The sequence below is a fragment of the Carcharhinus amblyrhynchos genome, chromosome 9 (assembly GCF_965287045.1).
Source record: "Carcharhinus amblyrhynchos chromosome 9, sCarAmb.v2.hapA, whole genome shotgun sequence".
NCBI classification, from domain to species: domain Eukaryota; kingdom Metazoa; phylum Chordata; class Chondrichthyes; order Carcharhiniformes; family Carcharhinidae; genus Carcharhinus; species Carcharhinus amblyrhynchos.
The window spans coordinates 33642477-33660943 of NC_137332.1; the positions used below are offsets into that span (position 1 = coordinate 33642477).

Genomic DNA, 18467 nt, shown 5'->3' on the forward strand with positions numbered 1-18467 from the left:
TCGATAGATTTAAAGTAGTCAGGGAATCAAGGAATATGGGGACATAGTGGGAAGATCAGCCATTGTTTTGATGAACGGTTAACCAGCTCAAAGGACAAATGGCCTATTCCAACTCCTATTTCTTACATTGTTATGTCTAAATGGTAGGTTTTACTATACATTGACATTGCAGTTAGGGTCTCAGTGGGCTTTAGACCTTCCAACAATTTTCTCCTAAAGCATATGATGTTTGTTATTTCATTGGTTACAACACAACATTTTTCATGCAGGCTTTTTGAAAGCTTTTTTATTAGAACTAAAATCAGATACAATAAAATCAGTAGCAAACGTGATATGATCTGTCACTATTATAAAATTGGACTGAACTTCATACAGGGCAAAGTATGGTTCAAGAGATTACCTTTAAAATGCTCTTAAATTTAGTGTTACGAAATTCTGCGGAAGATTATTGACATGATGTACTCCCATTGTAAATACAAAATGAAAGTCTGTCTCTCAGTAAGTTGTCTCACATGAGAGTGTCTTATTTGCAATGTTCATGGAAAATGGTCATTAAGTCATTCTGATCTTCAATGAAATTAATCATTTTAGCCTTAATACTGTCATATGTTCAGATTGTGACAGCTGTGTGGGAAGCTCTGTCAAGGAAAGGATCGATCTTACGCTTTCTCTCTCTCACCTTTGATTGCGTTTGTTGAGATCAGCGTGGCCATCATTAGGTGGAAGGTCAACATGAGAAGGAAGAGGGAGATAATGAGCCGGAGGATGATGAAAAGAAGGATGTTGAGGGGGAAGCAGGTTTTCAGGGGGAGGAACACTGTGGCCTGCCATCTGTAAATGAAACACAATAGTTAACATTGACTTTTTGAAGAGTACAGTCTTAGTGATTGTCCAATTGGTCTTTCAACACAGATGCATGATCTTTACCAATGTGCTATTGTCTTCAAATGTAAGCTGTTATGTTATGTGGAATGGAAATTAAAGCTAAAATGGCTCAAACGGCTAGATTTACATAGCTGTTAACTTTGATTAGAACTTGGATTTAGTTCCAATTAAAACAAAAATGGGAACAATAGAAAATTTAAAATTATGTACACAGTTTTCTGGACTGGATTTTCCTTTAACCATCCCTATGGGGTCCATGAAGAACTTTCACCCTTTGACCCAACTCAACATAGAACCCTAACTGCAGAAACAGGCCCTTCGGCCCATCGAGTCTGCACCGACCACAATCCCACTGTGGCCCTATCCCCATATCCCTATACATTTACCCACTAATCCCTCTAACCTACACATCCCAGGACACTAAGGGGCAATTTTAGCATGCCCAATCAACCTAACCTGCACACCTTTGGACTGTGGGAGGAAACCAGAGCACCCGGAGGAAACCCACGCAGACACGAGGAGAATGTGCAAACTCCACACAGACAGTGACTCAAGACGGGAATCGAACCCAGGACCCTGGAGCTGTGAAGCAGCAGTGCTAAGCACTGTGCTACCGTGCCGCCCCAAGCTTGATATCAACTCAGTTTCCTAGGTTGCAGTCATATTCAAGACTGGAAGAATTCCTACCAACAAGCTTAGCAATGACTCCTAGCAAATTCCATGCAGAACTGCAGCAGACTTACCAATGGTGGATATTGATACATGGAAGCATTGTGAGGATCAATAGCAGCCATTGATTGCACATCAGCATCTCTTGCATTTAACACTCTTAAGAAGACTTCAGCACTGCCAACCTAAAATTTGAAAATAAAAGTGAATCTATTAATTCCCTAAGAATGTAAATAGTTTTATTTAGTTAGTTGGTATGTGACCTTAGACTTTTGTTTTTTTTTCCAGATAGAAGAAGGTGGAAGAGAGAATGTCTGGGGCACATGGGGTCCTTAGTTATGCTGGCTAATTTGCCGAGGCAACGGGAAGTGTAGAGAGAGTCAATGGATGGGAGGTTGGTTTGTGTGATGGATTGGGCTACATTCACGACCGACAATTGCTCTGGACACTAGGATTCTTGTTGACTTAGAGGTTTTGGTTATCAGAAACTTGTTTCTGAAGAAGGTTGAGCTGGTCCAGTATTGGGATCTTCTAGTTAGTGGTGGCCTTTTCAGAGATGTAACTGCCAAGATATGGGAGGTTGATCAACACATTTCACAGTCTCTCTTTTAACATATCTGGGCAGTGGAATATTTGGCTGACCAGATGTGGGTTGATATCACAGTTTTGTTTTGGCAACATTCAACCTGCATTATCCAGACTGCAAAGAGGAAAATATAACTGATTATACTTTTGGCTTGGTGAGTGTACCTCTGGGGCATCCCTACCTGAGGGATTCCGTTGAGCTGGCCAGTTGTGAGGGATGGTTTTACTGGTAGAGATCGTATTGGAACTTTCCACCGTCCACTGTTAACCTGATTGTGATTATCAAAGATATCAATCTTTGCCCAGCCTCTGGAAACCAGACGGTGAATTTCTTGGCCATATGGATCAAAGCCCCCTGCAGCTTGAAGTTCAATTACCAGCGAAATTCCAGGGGAAGGACGGACTCTAACAATGGATGCAAACAAAAGAAGAAAGTTAGAAGGACTTCTTTGACCTTTTACTGTTCAGGGACTTTGAACACATTGCTATTTTTCTCCATGTCCATCTCTTCCACGAGCCCCAGCTGAGCCCTGCCAATTAAGCTTCAGCATCATGGACAGCATCAAAACAACCCTGACCATAGTAATAAATGATATTCTCTATGACTGGCCATAGGTCATTAGCCCAATTCATCCTCCAACATGATCAAGCACACCATTCTCCTCTCCTTGTCCCGTCTTATGTATCAGCAGTCACCTGGTTCCCCTCCCGCCTCTAATTATAGATGGTGTATCACCAAGTATGGTTTCTCTTTCCACCTATGAGGTGTCTCCAAGTGTCCCCCAAGTATCTACCCTTGGTTTTTCTTCTTTCGCATTTACATGTCATATCAATCAAAGACATGCTGGAGTCAACATCTGGTTTTACATATCTACCACTTCTCTCAATCTCTCCATTGCCTCTCTGATGTCAGTCTCCTTGTCAAGCACCCAGACGTGGATAAGTTTCAACTTCTTTGAGTTAATGTTGGGAAGACTAAAGCATCATCCTTTGTATAGCCACAAACTCTCACCACTGACTCCCTCGCTCTCTTTCATCACTTTCATTAGCTGAATCAAACTATTGAAAACTTAGCTTTCAGCCCACAGTATCTTTCCATATATACCTCCATCCATGACATCAGCCACATTGATGCATGCCACGCCCACTGCAGGCAAGAAGATACTACATATTCTAAAGTTGTAATTTTGAAAATGGACACAACACTGTGATTTTGGAAATGTCAACTCGAGACAACACCCGAAACTCAAGCAAATTTCTCATTAAGATATGAACAATGCCAACCACTTGCAAAATTCACAAGTTCTTTTGTTACGGATGAATGTTAAATTGTGATACCAGCCAATTCACCATCATTTTGTCTCATCATAGACAATGGAGGCATTGAAACTCAATGGGTGTGAACATGGAATGAGTCTCATCGCATAGTGATGGTCCGTCATCGCATAACACTCAAAAGCATGAAAGACCACAACACAGGATGCATCAGTCCATCACTACCTTTGGGAAATGTTTTTGAACTTGTATAGGTCACATAGTTGTGGCAGCCATGTTTGTACCTGCTTTTAAAAGTTATAGTGTTCAAATCTAAGCAACACCATGAAATTCCAACTGAAAAAGCCATTGAACAGAGTGCTCTGATGAAGGCTCATCCAGACTCAAATGGTTGGCTCGATTCTCTCTCCACAGATGCTGTCAGACCTGCTGAGATTTTTCAGCATGTTCTATTTTTGTTGTCTATAATTCTCCTCATCAGTGCAAATTTGTGCAACAGAAGCAGAATTATCTCAGATGAAAATGTTTCTTTCGTGTGTCATGCTTAGAACAGGAATGTCATATTATGAACTTTGTCAATACTTTTTGAAATTGGAAACAAACAAGCTATTGAGATGGCTACCGCAAATCATGTGACTTTTGGCATTTGAACTACATTCAGGATAATTTCTCCAGCAAAAATATACAGCCATTTGGTGGAATTCATACATCCCATTATTTAAAGATGGACCAACATGCAAAGACTCTTGAATTTTAAGACTGCCAGCCTACATGTTTCAAACTGGATAAAAGGAAAGATCGAAACGCAACAGCCACTATCAACTTCCCCTTTATCACAATGGGCCTCCCTCCATTCAGACTAGATTGGATGCGTCTGAGAAGTGTTAACACAGCATTCATGTGATAAAAATTGGTTTCAAGGGCTACATCTTCATTACCTCAGGACCCAGCAGAGCAATTCAAACATCAGTAGCCTGCTAGTATTCTGCAACTAGTTACAAGTCATCAAGCAGCCAAAGTATTTAATCTGTTCCAATTTGAAAGTTCACATGAGAGCCAACCTCTTGGATAGTTGACTAGCAGAAATCTCACAAACTTGTTGTGAACCCCCCATTTTATAAGATCCTCACTTTAACTTTAAAGCATCAACTCCATTCAAGAGACCACTGGCCTGCTATGTGGGAGACCAGAATCATAAATCAGAGGTTGAATTCAGTATAACCTATAAAGTGCACTATCTTTACCTATAACAGGTTTTGAATTTTTTTTTATTCATTCGTGGGACATGGGTGTTGCTGGCCGGCCAGCATTTGTAGCCCATCCCTAGTTGCCCAAAGACAGTTGAGAATCAACCACATTGCTGTGGCCTTGGAGTCACATATAGGCCAGACCAGGTAAGGATGGGAGATTTCCTTCCCTAAAGGACATTAGTGAACCAGATGAGTTTTTCTGACAATCGACAATGGTTTCATGATCATTAGTAAATTCTTAATTCCAGATATTTTTTATTGAATTCAAATTCCACCACCTGCTGTGGTGGGATTCAAACACAAGTGCCCAGAACATTTGCTGAGTTTCTGGAATAATAGTCTAATGATAATACCATTAGGCCATCACGTGGGCACGTGCGCTTATCTTAAAGTCACAAAAATTTGCAGCTGAAAATTTTAAATGGAATACACACTCCAATGATAAGGAGAGACTTCACCTTCCATAGAAAACATGCCCATTATAGACTGTAATAGAGCATATACATTCTGTCCATAGCATATATTGCTATTACCTTGGCACTGGCTGCTTTGCAGATAATATTGCAAAGTTGCCTTTGACTCCTTCAGACATGTAGTGAGGCCCGCCTCCCATTTCACAGTACACTGCTGGCAAGGCAGACGGCTTCCCCATCTCCTGTCCATTATTATACAATCCAGTAACCAAACGAATAAGGCGATATGTTGGAAGAAGGCCAAGAAGAAAATCATAAAAGACAACAAATCCTGCCCTGGAATCAGAAATATTAGTTGTGAAACAATGCTTTTTTAAATATACCAAGTTCAAGAATAGCTTTGCAGCAAAAACATCAAACCTGTAGCAAAAGGGAGACAATGCGTTACATCTTGGGATGTTATTTCTGTTTAGTGATGATGTTGTTTTCAAATACCCATAGTGTATTAACATTTCTTTCCATTGTGCTTTCCAGTTCCTGTGACGGCACTTACAAATTGTTTTGTATTGTATCATACAAACAGCGTAGTCATTTCTTTTATAACATTAAACATGAAAAAATTACTAACAAAAGCAACTTTTGATTTTTAAGTTGAATTCTTCTTTAAAATCTCCACACATTCTACAGCAAGGAATGGCAAAAAGCTTGTCATTCTCAAATAATTTGGATACTGGAGCCTCTGTGATGGATGTCATCACTTATTGCACATTGCAAAAGAAGTCTGATGTAGGATTTTTGTGATGGAATCTTTAATTGCACACATGCAATTCAAGCACATATTTATTGAGCTAATCCAGTATTACTTTGATCAGAAGATGAACTAACCACATTTAGGTTTTTGAATGAGATTTTCTCTTTTCCAATCAGTGTAAAGCCACCCATCAAATTTACTTCTTTGTGTACTTCTGTACATGACACTCCCACGTCAATTGAAAAAAGTCATAGGTTCACAGCACAGAAAGAGGCCCTTCAGCCCATCGTGTCTGTGCCTGCCATCATGCATCTATCTATTCGAATCCCATTTTCCTGCAATTGGTCTGTATTGCTCATATACATGCTTCTCAAGTGTTATGAGGGCTCCTGCCTCCACCATTCTTTCAGGCAGTGAGTTCCAGATTCCCACCACCCTCTGGGTGAAAAAGCTTTTTCCTCAAATCCTCTCTAAATCTACTGCCCCTTACCGTAAAACTATGCCTCCTGGTTATTGACTCCCACCCCCCACGTTGGGGAAAAGTGTCCTATGTCCTTCATAATTTTGTACACTTCCATCAGGTACCCCCTCTAAACCTTCTCTGCTCTAAGGAGAGCAACACCAGCCTACCCAGCCTCTCTTCATAGCTGACATACTCTAATCCAGGCAACATCCTGATGAATCTCTTCTGTTTCCTCTCTAGTACAATCAGATCCTTCCTATAGCGTGGCAACCAAAACTTCACACAGTACTCTAACTGTGGCCTAACCAATGTTTTACACAGTTCAGATTATTCACAATGAAAATTAAAATATACTTCTATGTTGCAACATAACTTGGTCTATGGCTGAAAAATTAACTCACAAGTGTAGGATGTTGGTTAAAAATGATATGGAGTGTGTCAATTGGATGCTGCAGAGAATATAAATAATTGAATCTGTAAGAAGCAAGAATGTTGGTACTTACGCTGGGTCATAGGGTGCAGGGCCTAAAGCATCTGGAGGATCCAGTAAATGTTTGGCAATCATTGGTGTCTGAGGTCTGACGTGGTCCTATAAAATAGTGAGATTTGTTTAATGTGTTCACACATTTTGTGAGTGCTTGGATTTTATCATAGCGTGAAACACGAGCACAATTTAGCTAATTTGCGAATTCAATGCTAGAGCATCAACATTTTCAAGTTACTTTTAGCAGACGTTTGATACTGAGCAAACTTCTCACTTCCTTGTCAGCACCATATGCCTTAATTCTAACCTAATCTTCAAGTTTTCTTAACATTCGATATCATGGTAAACCAGGTGTTCACTGAATGGTATTGAAAACATTATGAACTGTGAGCAGTTTTGTGCTGTGCTCCTTTGCCTGGTTTGATACAGGATATCAGTGTTTTGAGATCAGATTTTATTTCATATGGGGAGATTTTCATCCCACCATTCTGGGTTGGGCGTTAATGAAGATCCGTGGTAAAAGTCAGGGGAAGGAACCAAAGTAAAGTATAAAGTTACAAGGAAGAAAATACATAGTAAACATTATTTTTTCAAACACTTGATTTTTTGAGATAGGATGGTTGTTCATATGCTTTAATGAAAATATCCACAAATTATGTGCCTTCCAATACAATGGATTATGATTTAATCAAGTAAAGTAACAGAACTCACAAAGATTAACACCACCAGAACCCACGTGCAAATGGTGTGAATGTTTAAATGAAAATAATGAAATTGTCCACAGCATTTTCCAAATGGCGAACTCTGAACATCTGATCAAGTACCCACTCATGAAAAAAATTCTCGTAAATGTACTACACAAATTTATTAAATAGCTACTCAAACTCTCTCTGCTACTTCCACCAAAATGATCAAAATGGCAGGAAACCTTAAAACTTTACATGGAACTTAACAAATTTTGACCAGCAGAGCACAGAATTGCTCTTACCGTCTGAGGCACCTGAGTGTGTTGGTTCAAAGGTGGATGTGGGGGAGGGGGAGGGGGAGGGGGTGGGAGCAGATGTGGTGGTGATCTTAACCCTCTTCGCACTCGCATTTTGTTGGCTTCACTTTTCAGCATCTCAATTTCTCCTTGCAGGTCATTAACTTTGTTTATATGCTCGCGATGCATCTCCTGCATTTCTTTTTCCAATTCTAAACCAAAACACAGAAAACCTTTATTTTTTTTTACAATCACTCAAACACAATACTCCGGTTAATGAACATTTCTACAACAGCTTTGGAACTTTTACTGTTCTCCTCACATACATGATCAGATTAGAGAACTTGTTCAACAAGGATTGTGATGTGCAGGAGAGAGAAACAAAATTTGATCATCTTTGCTTGTTGGAATGCTATAAATACCTGTCAAGATAAAAACTATTTCCATCATTGTTCGCAAATCTCTGTGATAAGCCCCACAAAGTCCACGAGAAATCACTGATTGATCTCCGAGGGGCTTGTTGAATACATGTTCCCATGGTAACAGCCTGTGGCCTGTCCAGTTGGAACTTACCTGAGCCTGTTATAAGGCAGGTGTAGGACTGGGCCTGCTGAACTGTAGTCTGAGGCAGGGACTAGTGTCAGTACATCATAGTAGTGGATTTACTTGCCAGATGTGGTACTGGATCACAATGACCCTAAACCTTCTGTTATATCACAATGTTATTGGCTTAATATGGTAAATAGAATCCCTTGGGAACCAGTCACTGAATTCTTGACGAGACTGCAGAAACTGACAGAACATTAAGTATGGGTCAGCTTTTCCAGAAATATTAAGGGACCGTTTATTATATGGGATTAATGACAATACTACTCAAAGGAAGCTACTGAGAGACCTCAAGAAAGCCATAGAACTGGCGCTTTCCTGTGAAAAGAAAAGGAGTCCAGGAGCATCAGGAGTCCATATATGGAATTACCCTCAACCTTGGCCAACCTCCAAACTCCAAGTTCCCCGCTCACACCTTCCAAATGCAACCAAGAAATGATGAGTGGAGCCAGAGGCCACAAGATTCCAGAACATAGATGGGAAGTCTCTCAACAATACAGTAAGGAGCGAGACATCCGTGTTGCACTTGTAGTCATCAGGTCTGCCCCAAAGAAGGTTACCGAAACAAGTATACTACCCCTTTACTGAAGAGCAAACAAACTAGTTAAACCAGCCCAAGAATGAGGAATTGATGCAGATAAATTGATCACTGCACCCAAAATGGTTCCAATCAAGATTAAACTCCGGGTAAATGGCTACCCCTTCGACATGAAGATAGACATAGGAAACTCCAATTGGGAATTTTGCCTTTAAGCCTGCAGGACAGCAAGGCTAGATTGGCCACATTCCCTGGGGAATGCCGACATTGTTGGGACCACCATAACCCCAATTATCCACGGTCAGCAGACAGTGCAACTCCACCTAACAGTGGTGCAAGGACCAGGGCCCAGCCTTTTGGGAAGGGATTAGCTACAGAAAATCTGCCTGGATTGGCAACAGATCTTTACAACGGGTACTGGAAAATTATACAAAGTCATTGGGAAGTAACCCAAAGTGTTCCAAGAAGGCTACAGGAAGATTAAAGGCGCCAGGACAAAGTTTGATATGGACCCAGAAGCCCAACCAAAATACTTCAAGGCATGACCAGTTCTCGATGTCCTATGTGCCAAAGTGGAGGCCAAATTGGAATGTCCAGAGGAACTTGACATTGTGCACCCAGTACAATTTGCTGAATGGGCAGCTCCAATAGCCCCAGTTTTAACATCTGATGATTTGGTCCGTCTGTGGGGATCATAAATTGAAGGCCAATAGAGCCTCCCACTTAGACAGATTCCCTATGCTACACTTAGAAGGTGTATTCAAAGCTGGCTGGGGGTCACATACTTTCCAAATTACACATGAGCCACGCCTACCTTCAACTGGAGCTTGAGGTGTCAACCAGGAGGTATGTCACCATAAATACACACACAGGATAGTATAAGTATACTTGTTTGCCCTTTTGATGTGTCTTTGGCTTGCACCATTTTTCAAAGGGTAATGGGTGACCTCTTTCAAGGGATGCCCAGAGTGGTAGCCTATCTGCATGACATTGTAATCTCAGATGCTACTGCAAAGGAACATTTGGAGGCAGTTTTGTGGCTTTTTTCTGATGCCGATGAGCATTTAAATAAGGGAAAAATGCGTATCCCAGTTCAATGAGGAAATATGCCTCAGTACAGAGTTGATAATACTTAACCCTGTCAAAGAGAAGGTGAAGACCATAGAAGGGGCTCCAACTCCAAGGAAGATAAGGAGTACTGTACTCGGTCTCATAAATTACTATTGAAAATTTATGCTGAAAGTGGCAATTCTGCTGGTCCTCCAAGTATAGTTAAAAAAAAAATCAGAAAAGGTCATGGCAAATGCCACAAGACAAAGTCTTTGCAAATGCTAAACAAAAATTGCTGTCAGCAAATATACTAGCCCATTATGATCACCAAGGCCACTCATTGTAACCTGCAACGCCTCCCCCTGCAGTATTATTGCGCCGTTGGGACGATGGAAATGTCCCATCACATGGGCATCATGAATCCTAGTGGATACAGAGAATAAGTATGCCCAGGTCAAAAAAGAAAGTTTGGCCATGGTGCTCGTTCATGGCGAAAAGGTTCCATGTGTACATCTACGGTTGACATTTCACGATAGTAACCAATCACAAACCACTGTTGGACTTCTTCGAGGAAGACAAGATGATTCCTCCCATCACATCAGCTCAGATCCATTGCTGGGCACTGCTTTTAGGTGCCTATGAATATACCTTAGAATATTGTCCAGGAAGAGACATAGCCAACACAGACGCCTTGAGCTGCCTGCTTCCACCCACCAACCTATCTCCTCCTTTGAAAATGGATGATGTCCCAGGGTTTCCAGGGCACGAGACAACCACCTTGGTTCCCCATAAAATGATGCATCTTCTATATTCAATCCTGATATTTAGAGAAATTAGGTTTCAAATCCTCTATGGGATATCCTTGTGGTACACCACTTAGGATGACATGAAGCAGTTTTGTCAACATGGGGTCCTTTTAGGTTTACTTGACAGAAACTGGCAGAGTGTCCATGAGGTTCAGAGTCATCATGACTTCATCATTCCATAGGCAGAGTTATTCTCAAGAAAACAGGGCTGGTGTCTTAAGGTGAGAACCAGGTAGAAGACCTTAAAGAAGCATTTATATAACCTCTGTCACAGGGAGCTCTCCACAGAAGCAACTATTTCTAGGACTCGTCGCCATCAGTGTCTTTCACATCAGCATGTGGATGGAAAGCTCTATCCTCTAAAAAGAGGAGAACTAGTCATCTGGACAATGAAGATTCTAGCTCAGGCACGGAGACAGAGGCAGCAGACACCAGTCAGAGGTCATCACTTAGGGCAAGCCCCCTGCAGTCTTTGCAGAAGAGGCATTCACCTGTTATATACCCCTGACCAGATCCTACAAGCAATGGAGGTGAGGCCATGGTCAAAGAGACAGAGAAGGCCCTTCATCATTGGGTTAGGGCAGACTGATGTAATTGAGACACTATTTTAAAGTCAAGTATTCTGTCAATATTGTAGTATTATACTTCACGTACTTGGGTTCAATTTCTTTGGATACTTGCACAGCAAACTCAATGTCCCCTACGATCAGGAATTTATCTTAACTGCCCAACATCCAGTCATACTTCAATAGACCACAGAGGAGGCAGTAGTGATAGAATCCCTCAGTCTATGTATTGCTCAGATGACACTGATAAGATTTGTTTCACATGCAAGTGTTCACCCCTTTTTTTGGTCCTTCTTTCTCCACACTTCCCCTTAGCCACCTGGTCATGGTTTTTTTTCTTTTCCTCTCAGGTACTTTGCCATCTTGATCCTTACCCAGTTCATTAGTGCTCCTCTGCTTCCTACTCCTGCCGTGGTCCAATGAATGAATGCATTTGATTAAACCTTACATGTTTCACCAAACAGTTTCTGGAGCAACAGCAGCACAAAAGTTCATTTGTGGATTCAAAAGGAGAACTCCTGCTCCACTGGGCCTCACAAAGATTAGTTTTGCACTTGCCTTACAGGGCCTCTGCTGAAGGTCATCCACGGTTCATCAAGCAGTGCATTTTCACAGCTTTTCTCAATGCTCTCTCACTTGCTATAACGTCTGCTACACACTCCTGCCTCTTGTACAATGCCCTCCACACCACACTCTTCATTTACTCCCAATGATGCTCCATGCTCAGGGATTCCCTCCTTAAGTTTTTAAGCAGCCAGTTGACCACAAGTGCCTGTAAAGGAGAAGTGAGGCGTTTCTGGATCAGATCTCCAGAATGTAGCTACCCAAGGTAAAAGATGGCCAGTTATGCAGATGTCAAAGGTTAATTCCATATCATCACCTCAAAATGTCCCATATTTAGAGACTGCGGGAGTATTCATTGCCAGAGTTTAGCTGGAATATTTAATTACATAGATACCATGAAACAGGTAGTTTATTCATGTAGGTCCTTTTCTGTCATGATTAGTGGTGATTTCCACTTAAAGGGCAACACAGGAAAGTCAAGGTCACCTGGCTAATCATCCTGGGGGTGGAGTCCTCTATTAGGCAGTAGACATGTAGGGGAACCAGAGCAGCCATGCTGGCTACGATACAGTTTTTTTTCTTAATAAACGCCTTTTGTGTTGCTAATGAAGTCTGTGAAACTGCATCATTACATCTTGTGAAAAGGATAAAATTATGATGGCACTGCCTCTAGCCCAATACCTGTGAGTATTCTGTTTTAATTAAAGTCAGAGAAAAAAATACTCACCTGCATGCCTCTCTTTGGGCAAATAGATGCATTTGAGATGTGAAGTATTGCCTAACCCTGAGTAATGTAGAATCAGGAAATATGAGCAGTTCCAAGCTGCTTGGGCATTGGAGAGAATATGCAAGTCCCCTCAGTCACAATCCACAAGAAGGTTGAGCAAAATGCAGAAACATACCTCCACTTACATTGTTGACAAGGAGGCAAGGGGGACTGAAAGGATCAGTGAGGGATAGGAAAAGAGCAGATCCGAATTGGCCAGTGCAGTCAAAAGTTTAGAAACATAAAGCGAAAATTAAACAAGAGAAAAATCATCCTGAGAAGTAAGGGATGTGGCTTTCATTTTAGAAGAATAGAACTTAAACTAAAGAGTCGCTGCAAAGTTTTTGAAGGGGGATAGAGGACACAGAAAGTAGTGTTTTTAGTAAAGGGATAAATGCCCCAAGTAGCTGCAGGGGGTGTTCCAAAGTGTGGGAAAATGAAGAGGCTGAAACTGACATATGTTCCTGATCAGAGCAGTGTCTGTGACGGTTCCATGCAGCAATCGTTACACTGATAGACTTCAAGAAGAGAAGTTCCAAATTTAAAGAAGAGGAATCCTCAATCTTTTAATAAAGAAAAGTCAACCAGTTTAAAAAAAAACACTACTACCACCACCACCACCCCCCCAACAATTTTGTGTGCAAGTGAAAAAAAAACAGGCACATCAAACAAAAAGAATGTCCAACCAGCCAAAAGAAATAAAAACTCCAAAGATCGCTGAAAGAGCTTTCTCAAGTTCAAGAAAAGAATTGCCAGGTTGGTGTCAAAACTTCAAAAGCGCAAGAAAAATAGAGAGAGAAAGCCTGCAGCTGTTGACAGCTAAGTTTAAAACAAATGAGAAGTCTTAAAACAGTAATGCATTTAAAGTGGCAATGCTACGAAAGCAGCAGCCACAAGGAGGAACAAATGGCTACAACAGGGTAATTGGAGAAGATCTCAGATACAGGGCAACTCTCAAAGGTCCATAGGTGAGGAAGGGGCACTGAAAGACCCCAGAAGGAAACAAAAGACTCCAGAAGGAAAGAAACAAAAGACTCCAGAAGAAGGGCAATGAAAGACCCCCAGAAGGAGGGCAAAAAAAAAGACAATAAGTGACCAAGTGAAGGGCAATAAGAAAATTGCAGACTGGAAATATTTTGTTGGCTCAAAAGCCAAAAGGGTTTGGCTGAACTTAAGACAAGTAGAAAGGAAGGTTCTATTTGTGAAATGCCCAGCAAGAATATGATGGATTCCCCTTGGGAGAAGCACAGAAATTAAAGATGTCAAAAGAAACTAGGAACAAGGAAAATAAAGAGGAATTGGCTAAAAGAATTAAAGTTCTAGAGAAGACGTTAAAACAACAAGATGAAATGAGTGCCAGCAAACTTGAAAAAAAAAGTTGCAAAAATTGACGAAAAGGAGAAATTAATGAGACAATGGTGAATAATCTGAATGATGTGGGTATGCCGGCGTTGGACTGGCATAAACACAGTAAAAAGTCTGACAACACCAGGTTTTAGTCCAACCTATTTATTTGATAATATTCTCACAAGCTTTCGAGGGGTTACCCTCTTCGTCAGGTGAATGGAGAGTTCTGGCCTCAGACAGAGCATATAAAGCACAGACAGTTTAGAGATTACTGATTAAAATGCGAATCCTTACACCCAACCTGCTGTTCAAGACCTGAAGTGGCTGATAATGTGAGTGGTAGGAGCACTGATCACAGTTTAAAGAGATGTGTATTGTCTCCAGACAGTACAGTAAGTGAGGTTTTGCAAACCCAGGCAAGTCACGGGGGTTACAGATAGTGCGACATGAACCCAAGATCCCTGTTGAGACCGTCCTCATGTGTGCGGAACTTGGCTATCAGTCTCTGCTCAGCGACTCTGCGCTGTCGTGTGTCGTGAAGGCCGCCTTGGAGAATGCTTACCCGAAGGTCAGAGGCTGAATGCCCGTGACCACTGAAGTGTTCGCCAACAGGAAGGGAACAGTCTTGCCTGGTGACTGTCGAGCGATGTTCATTCATCCGTTGTCGTAGCGTCTGCATGGTCTGCCCAATGTACCATGCTTCGGGACATCCTTTCTTGCAACGTATCAGGTAGACAATGTTGGCCGAGTTGCAAGAGTATTTACCATGTACCTGGTGGATGGTATTCTCACGTGTGATGATGGTATCCATGCTCCTACCACTCACATTATCAGCCACTTCAGGTCTTGAACAGCAGGTTAGGTGTAAGGATTCGCATTTTAATCAGTAATCTCTAAACTGTCTGTGCTTTATATGCTCTGTCTGAGGCCAGAACTCTCCATTCACCTGACGAAGAGGGTAACCCCTCGAAAGCTTGTGAGAATATTATCAAATAAATAGGTTGGACTAAAACCTGGTGTTGTCAGACTTTTTACTGTGAATAATCTGAATGCCATGGACAAAAGAAACTAGAAAATAAAAATAAGTCCGGTATAAAATTGAATTGGGAGAATAAGAACTTGAAGAAAGGAAACTTGAGAACGAGAAACTAACTGAAGAGATGGAAATATTAAAATTGACAGCAGAATCTGCAATTCAGACAGCAAAAGAAACTGAGATAATGTGCCAGAACAAGATTGTTGAAATGGTCACACTAATAGAAAAGCACAAGAATCAATATGATAAAATGGTTGATGAAAAAAATGCTGAATTGAACTGCTGGAAAGAAACTTTATCACACAACCTAGAGAAACAGAGTACGCAGACCATGCCTTCATATATGACATACCAAGATTGTGAAAGAACTGTCAAGACATAAGACTTTGTTGCATTGTGATGATATGCGCCTGCAGATATTATAATGTAAGCTGATGAGATGGAGTACAGGAAGGAGATAGAAAATCTGGTGAACTAATGCAACAACGAAAATCTTTCCCTTAATGTCAACAAAATGGAAGAGATAGTCATCAACTTCAGGAAGCGTAGTGGATGACATGCTCCTGTCTACATCAATGGTGACTAAGTGGAAATGGTCAAAAGCTTCAAGTTTCTAGGTGTCCAGATCACCAACCTGACCTGGTCCCTCCGTGCCAACACTATAATTAAGAAAGCCCACCATCGCCTCTACTTTCACAGGAGGCTAAGGAAATTTGGCATGTCACTATGACTTTCACCAGCCATTACAGATGCACCATAGAAAGCATTCTTTCTCGTTGTATCACAGCTTGGTATGGCTCTTGCTCTGTTCAAGACCTCAAGAAACTACAAAGGGCTGTGAAAGAAGCCCAGTCCATCACACAAACCAGCTTCCCACCCATTGACCCTGCTACATTCCCACCGCCTCAGAAAAGCTGCCAGTGTAATCAAGGACCCCACGCACCACGGACATTCTCTCTTCTACCTTCTTCCATCAGGAAACATTACAAAAGTCTGAGGTCAAGTACCAACAGATTCAAGAACAGCTTCTTCCCTGCTGCCAATAGACTTTTGAATGGACCTACCTTGTATGAAGCTGATCTTTCTCAACACCCTAGCTATGACTGTAACACTACATTCTGCACCATCTCCTTTCCTTCTCTATGTACAGCATGCTTTGTCTGTATAGTGCACACGAAGTAATATTTTTCATTGTGTACTAAGACATGTGACAAAAATAAATCAAATCAAAAAAGATACACAGTAAAGCAAGGGTCAATGTGAAACTGGAGTGTGGCATCACCCACAGAGTGAAGTATGTAGTCACATAGTCAGAGAACATTCTAGGATTGAATTCAATAAGCAGTAAGCCTGTATGGAAGTGTTCCATGCAAGACTAAATTTGGAATACACAATGAAAACCTACCAATAAACGTTTATGTTTAAACACACAAGCCTCAAGATCTGATCAATGAGCCATCACCACTGCAATAACAAAAAAAAATTAAGCACATAACATGACATGGTGTCGTAATATGGATCTTTGGTAGTGGATCAAGTTGAATCCCCAGAATTATTGTCTCTGAAACCAGGCCCCTGTCATACCAAGTAGAGAAGAAGGGATAGACTGTTCACAAACATATGGATTATTTGAATAGAGAGAGAGACACTGCAGAAGTCAGTGTTGTCATCAGGAAATGTTTTCGAACCAGAGGTATCTGATCAACCTGTAATAGATATAACTGATGTCTCCATGGAAACGAATAGTAATAACCTGCCTGTGTGAGAAGTGGTACCCATTATTACAGATCCTGTTAATATTGATCTCTGGAAGCATCTTTTACTATAGAATTAGGCTGCTCTACAAGAAACAGAAAAATCTCTCAAAGGCTTGATTTATAATTGTCCAACTCACGTACATAATGGTTACTTAGAATTTAGGACTCCTTAACTTAAGTTATTGAAGATTGTATAAACGAGTTCAGAGGGAGGGATGTGTGAATTGTAATAATTATCCCTTTAAGGGCATCAAAATATCTAGCTTGGGGGACCAATTGGGACAGTGTCCCATTATTCCAGGGGGTGGAGTCCTCTCTCAGGCAGCAGATATATAGAGAATAGGGCAGCAGTACTGGCTGCTGTACAGTTTTTTTCAATAATAAATACCTCTTGTGTTTCTAATGAAGTCTGTGAAAGTGCATCATTACAGTTTGACATATTAAATCGAGCACAACCAATGCCAAGAGAGTTATTGGCAAGCTAGTCAGAAAAAAAACTAGATCAGGCTTAATGCCAATGTTAGCAGTCTAATTCTGGCAACTGCAGAAGTTGTTGACCAAATTTCTTAAAATCAAGGGCTCTCCAAACGTGAAGCTGAGATCCGAAATTATTTCAGGCAGAGGAATTGGTTGATCAGCTCTGAACACCAGCATGTGGCGCATCAAATAATTCTAGAGTTTCATAATCCAGGGAGACCTTATATTGTACAAACTAAAGGGGCAGGAAGAGGTGCAGCTAAGCTATTGAATCAGTTCAAAAAGTAACATGGTAGGCCCAGAGGTATACTGCCTGTGAACAGGGTGAGCTGTTCATTGAGCATGGTTCTTTTATTTGAGCGATGGAATGACAAGTCAAGGGCTTATGAGACATGGGTGTCACTGGCTGGCCAGCATTTATTGCCCATCCCTAGTGGCCCTTTGAGGGCAGTTGAGTCAACCACATTACTGTGGCTCTGGATTCACGCTGGTCAGACTAATAAGGGCGGCAGATTTTCTTCCCTAAAGGACATTAGTGAACCAGATGGGTTTTTCCGACAGTCAACCATGATTTCACAGTCATAAGAACACAAGAACATAAGAAATGGGAGCAGGAGTAGGCCATCCAGCCCCTTGAGCCTGCCCCGCCATTCAATAAGATCATGGCTGATCTGAAGTGGATCAGTTCTACTTTCCCACTTTCTCCCCATAACCCTTAATTCTCTTGTCTATCAGAAATCTAGCTACCCGTGACTTAATTACATTCCACGAGGTAGCTTCCACCACTTCAATGGGCAGAGAATTCCAGAGATTCACCACCCTTTGAGTGAAGAAATTCCTCCTCAACTCCGTTCTAAACTGTCCCCTCCAAACCCCGCCCCCAGTCATCAGTACATTCTTAATTCCAGACTTTTTTTTAATGAATTCAAATTCCATCATTTGGAGGGATTAAAATGCAGATCCCCAGAACATTAGCTGAGTTTCTGGATTAGTCTAGTGATAATACTAGTAGGTCATCGCCTCTCCTAGTGTAATCACAGGAGCTGCACAGGCAACTCAGGCCCATCAGGGCACAGACATACATTAGATGTGGAATTATAATCACCACAAATAGAGGCATAAGTAAGACAAGCTGCACATTTCTCAGGCAGGTATCCATGTTGTTCATGGGCTCCTGGGTTTCAGCAAAATTGGCAA

The 18467-nt window shown here is 41.3% G+C and overlaps 1 protein-coding gene across 1 annotated transcript in view; it reads right to left on the minus strand.

Annotated features, from left to right (window-relative positions):
• Positions 1-607: 607 nt before the first annotated feature.
• ccdc17 (coiled-coil domain containing 17) overlaps positions 608-18467 on the minus strand; it is a 63041-nt gene continuing 45181 nt past the window's right edge. The window contains exons 9-14 of the mRNA XM_080196553.1: positions 7764-7969; positions 6795-6880; positions 5198-5413; positions 2322-2544; positions 1629-1739; positions 608-831 (exon numbers count right to left, since the gene is read on the minus strand). Coding sequence (XP_080052679.1) covers positions 676-831; positions 1629-1739; positions 2322-2544; positions 5198-5413; positions 6795-6880; positions 7764-7969 — 998 coding nt within the window. The 3' untranslated portion in view covers positions 608-675. The remainder of the gene's footprint in view (positions 832-1628; positions 1740-2321; positions 2545-5197; positions 5414-6794; positions 6881-7763; positions 7970-18467) is intronic.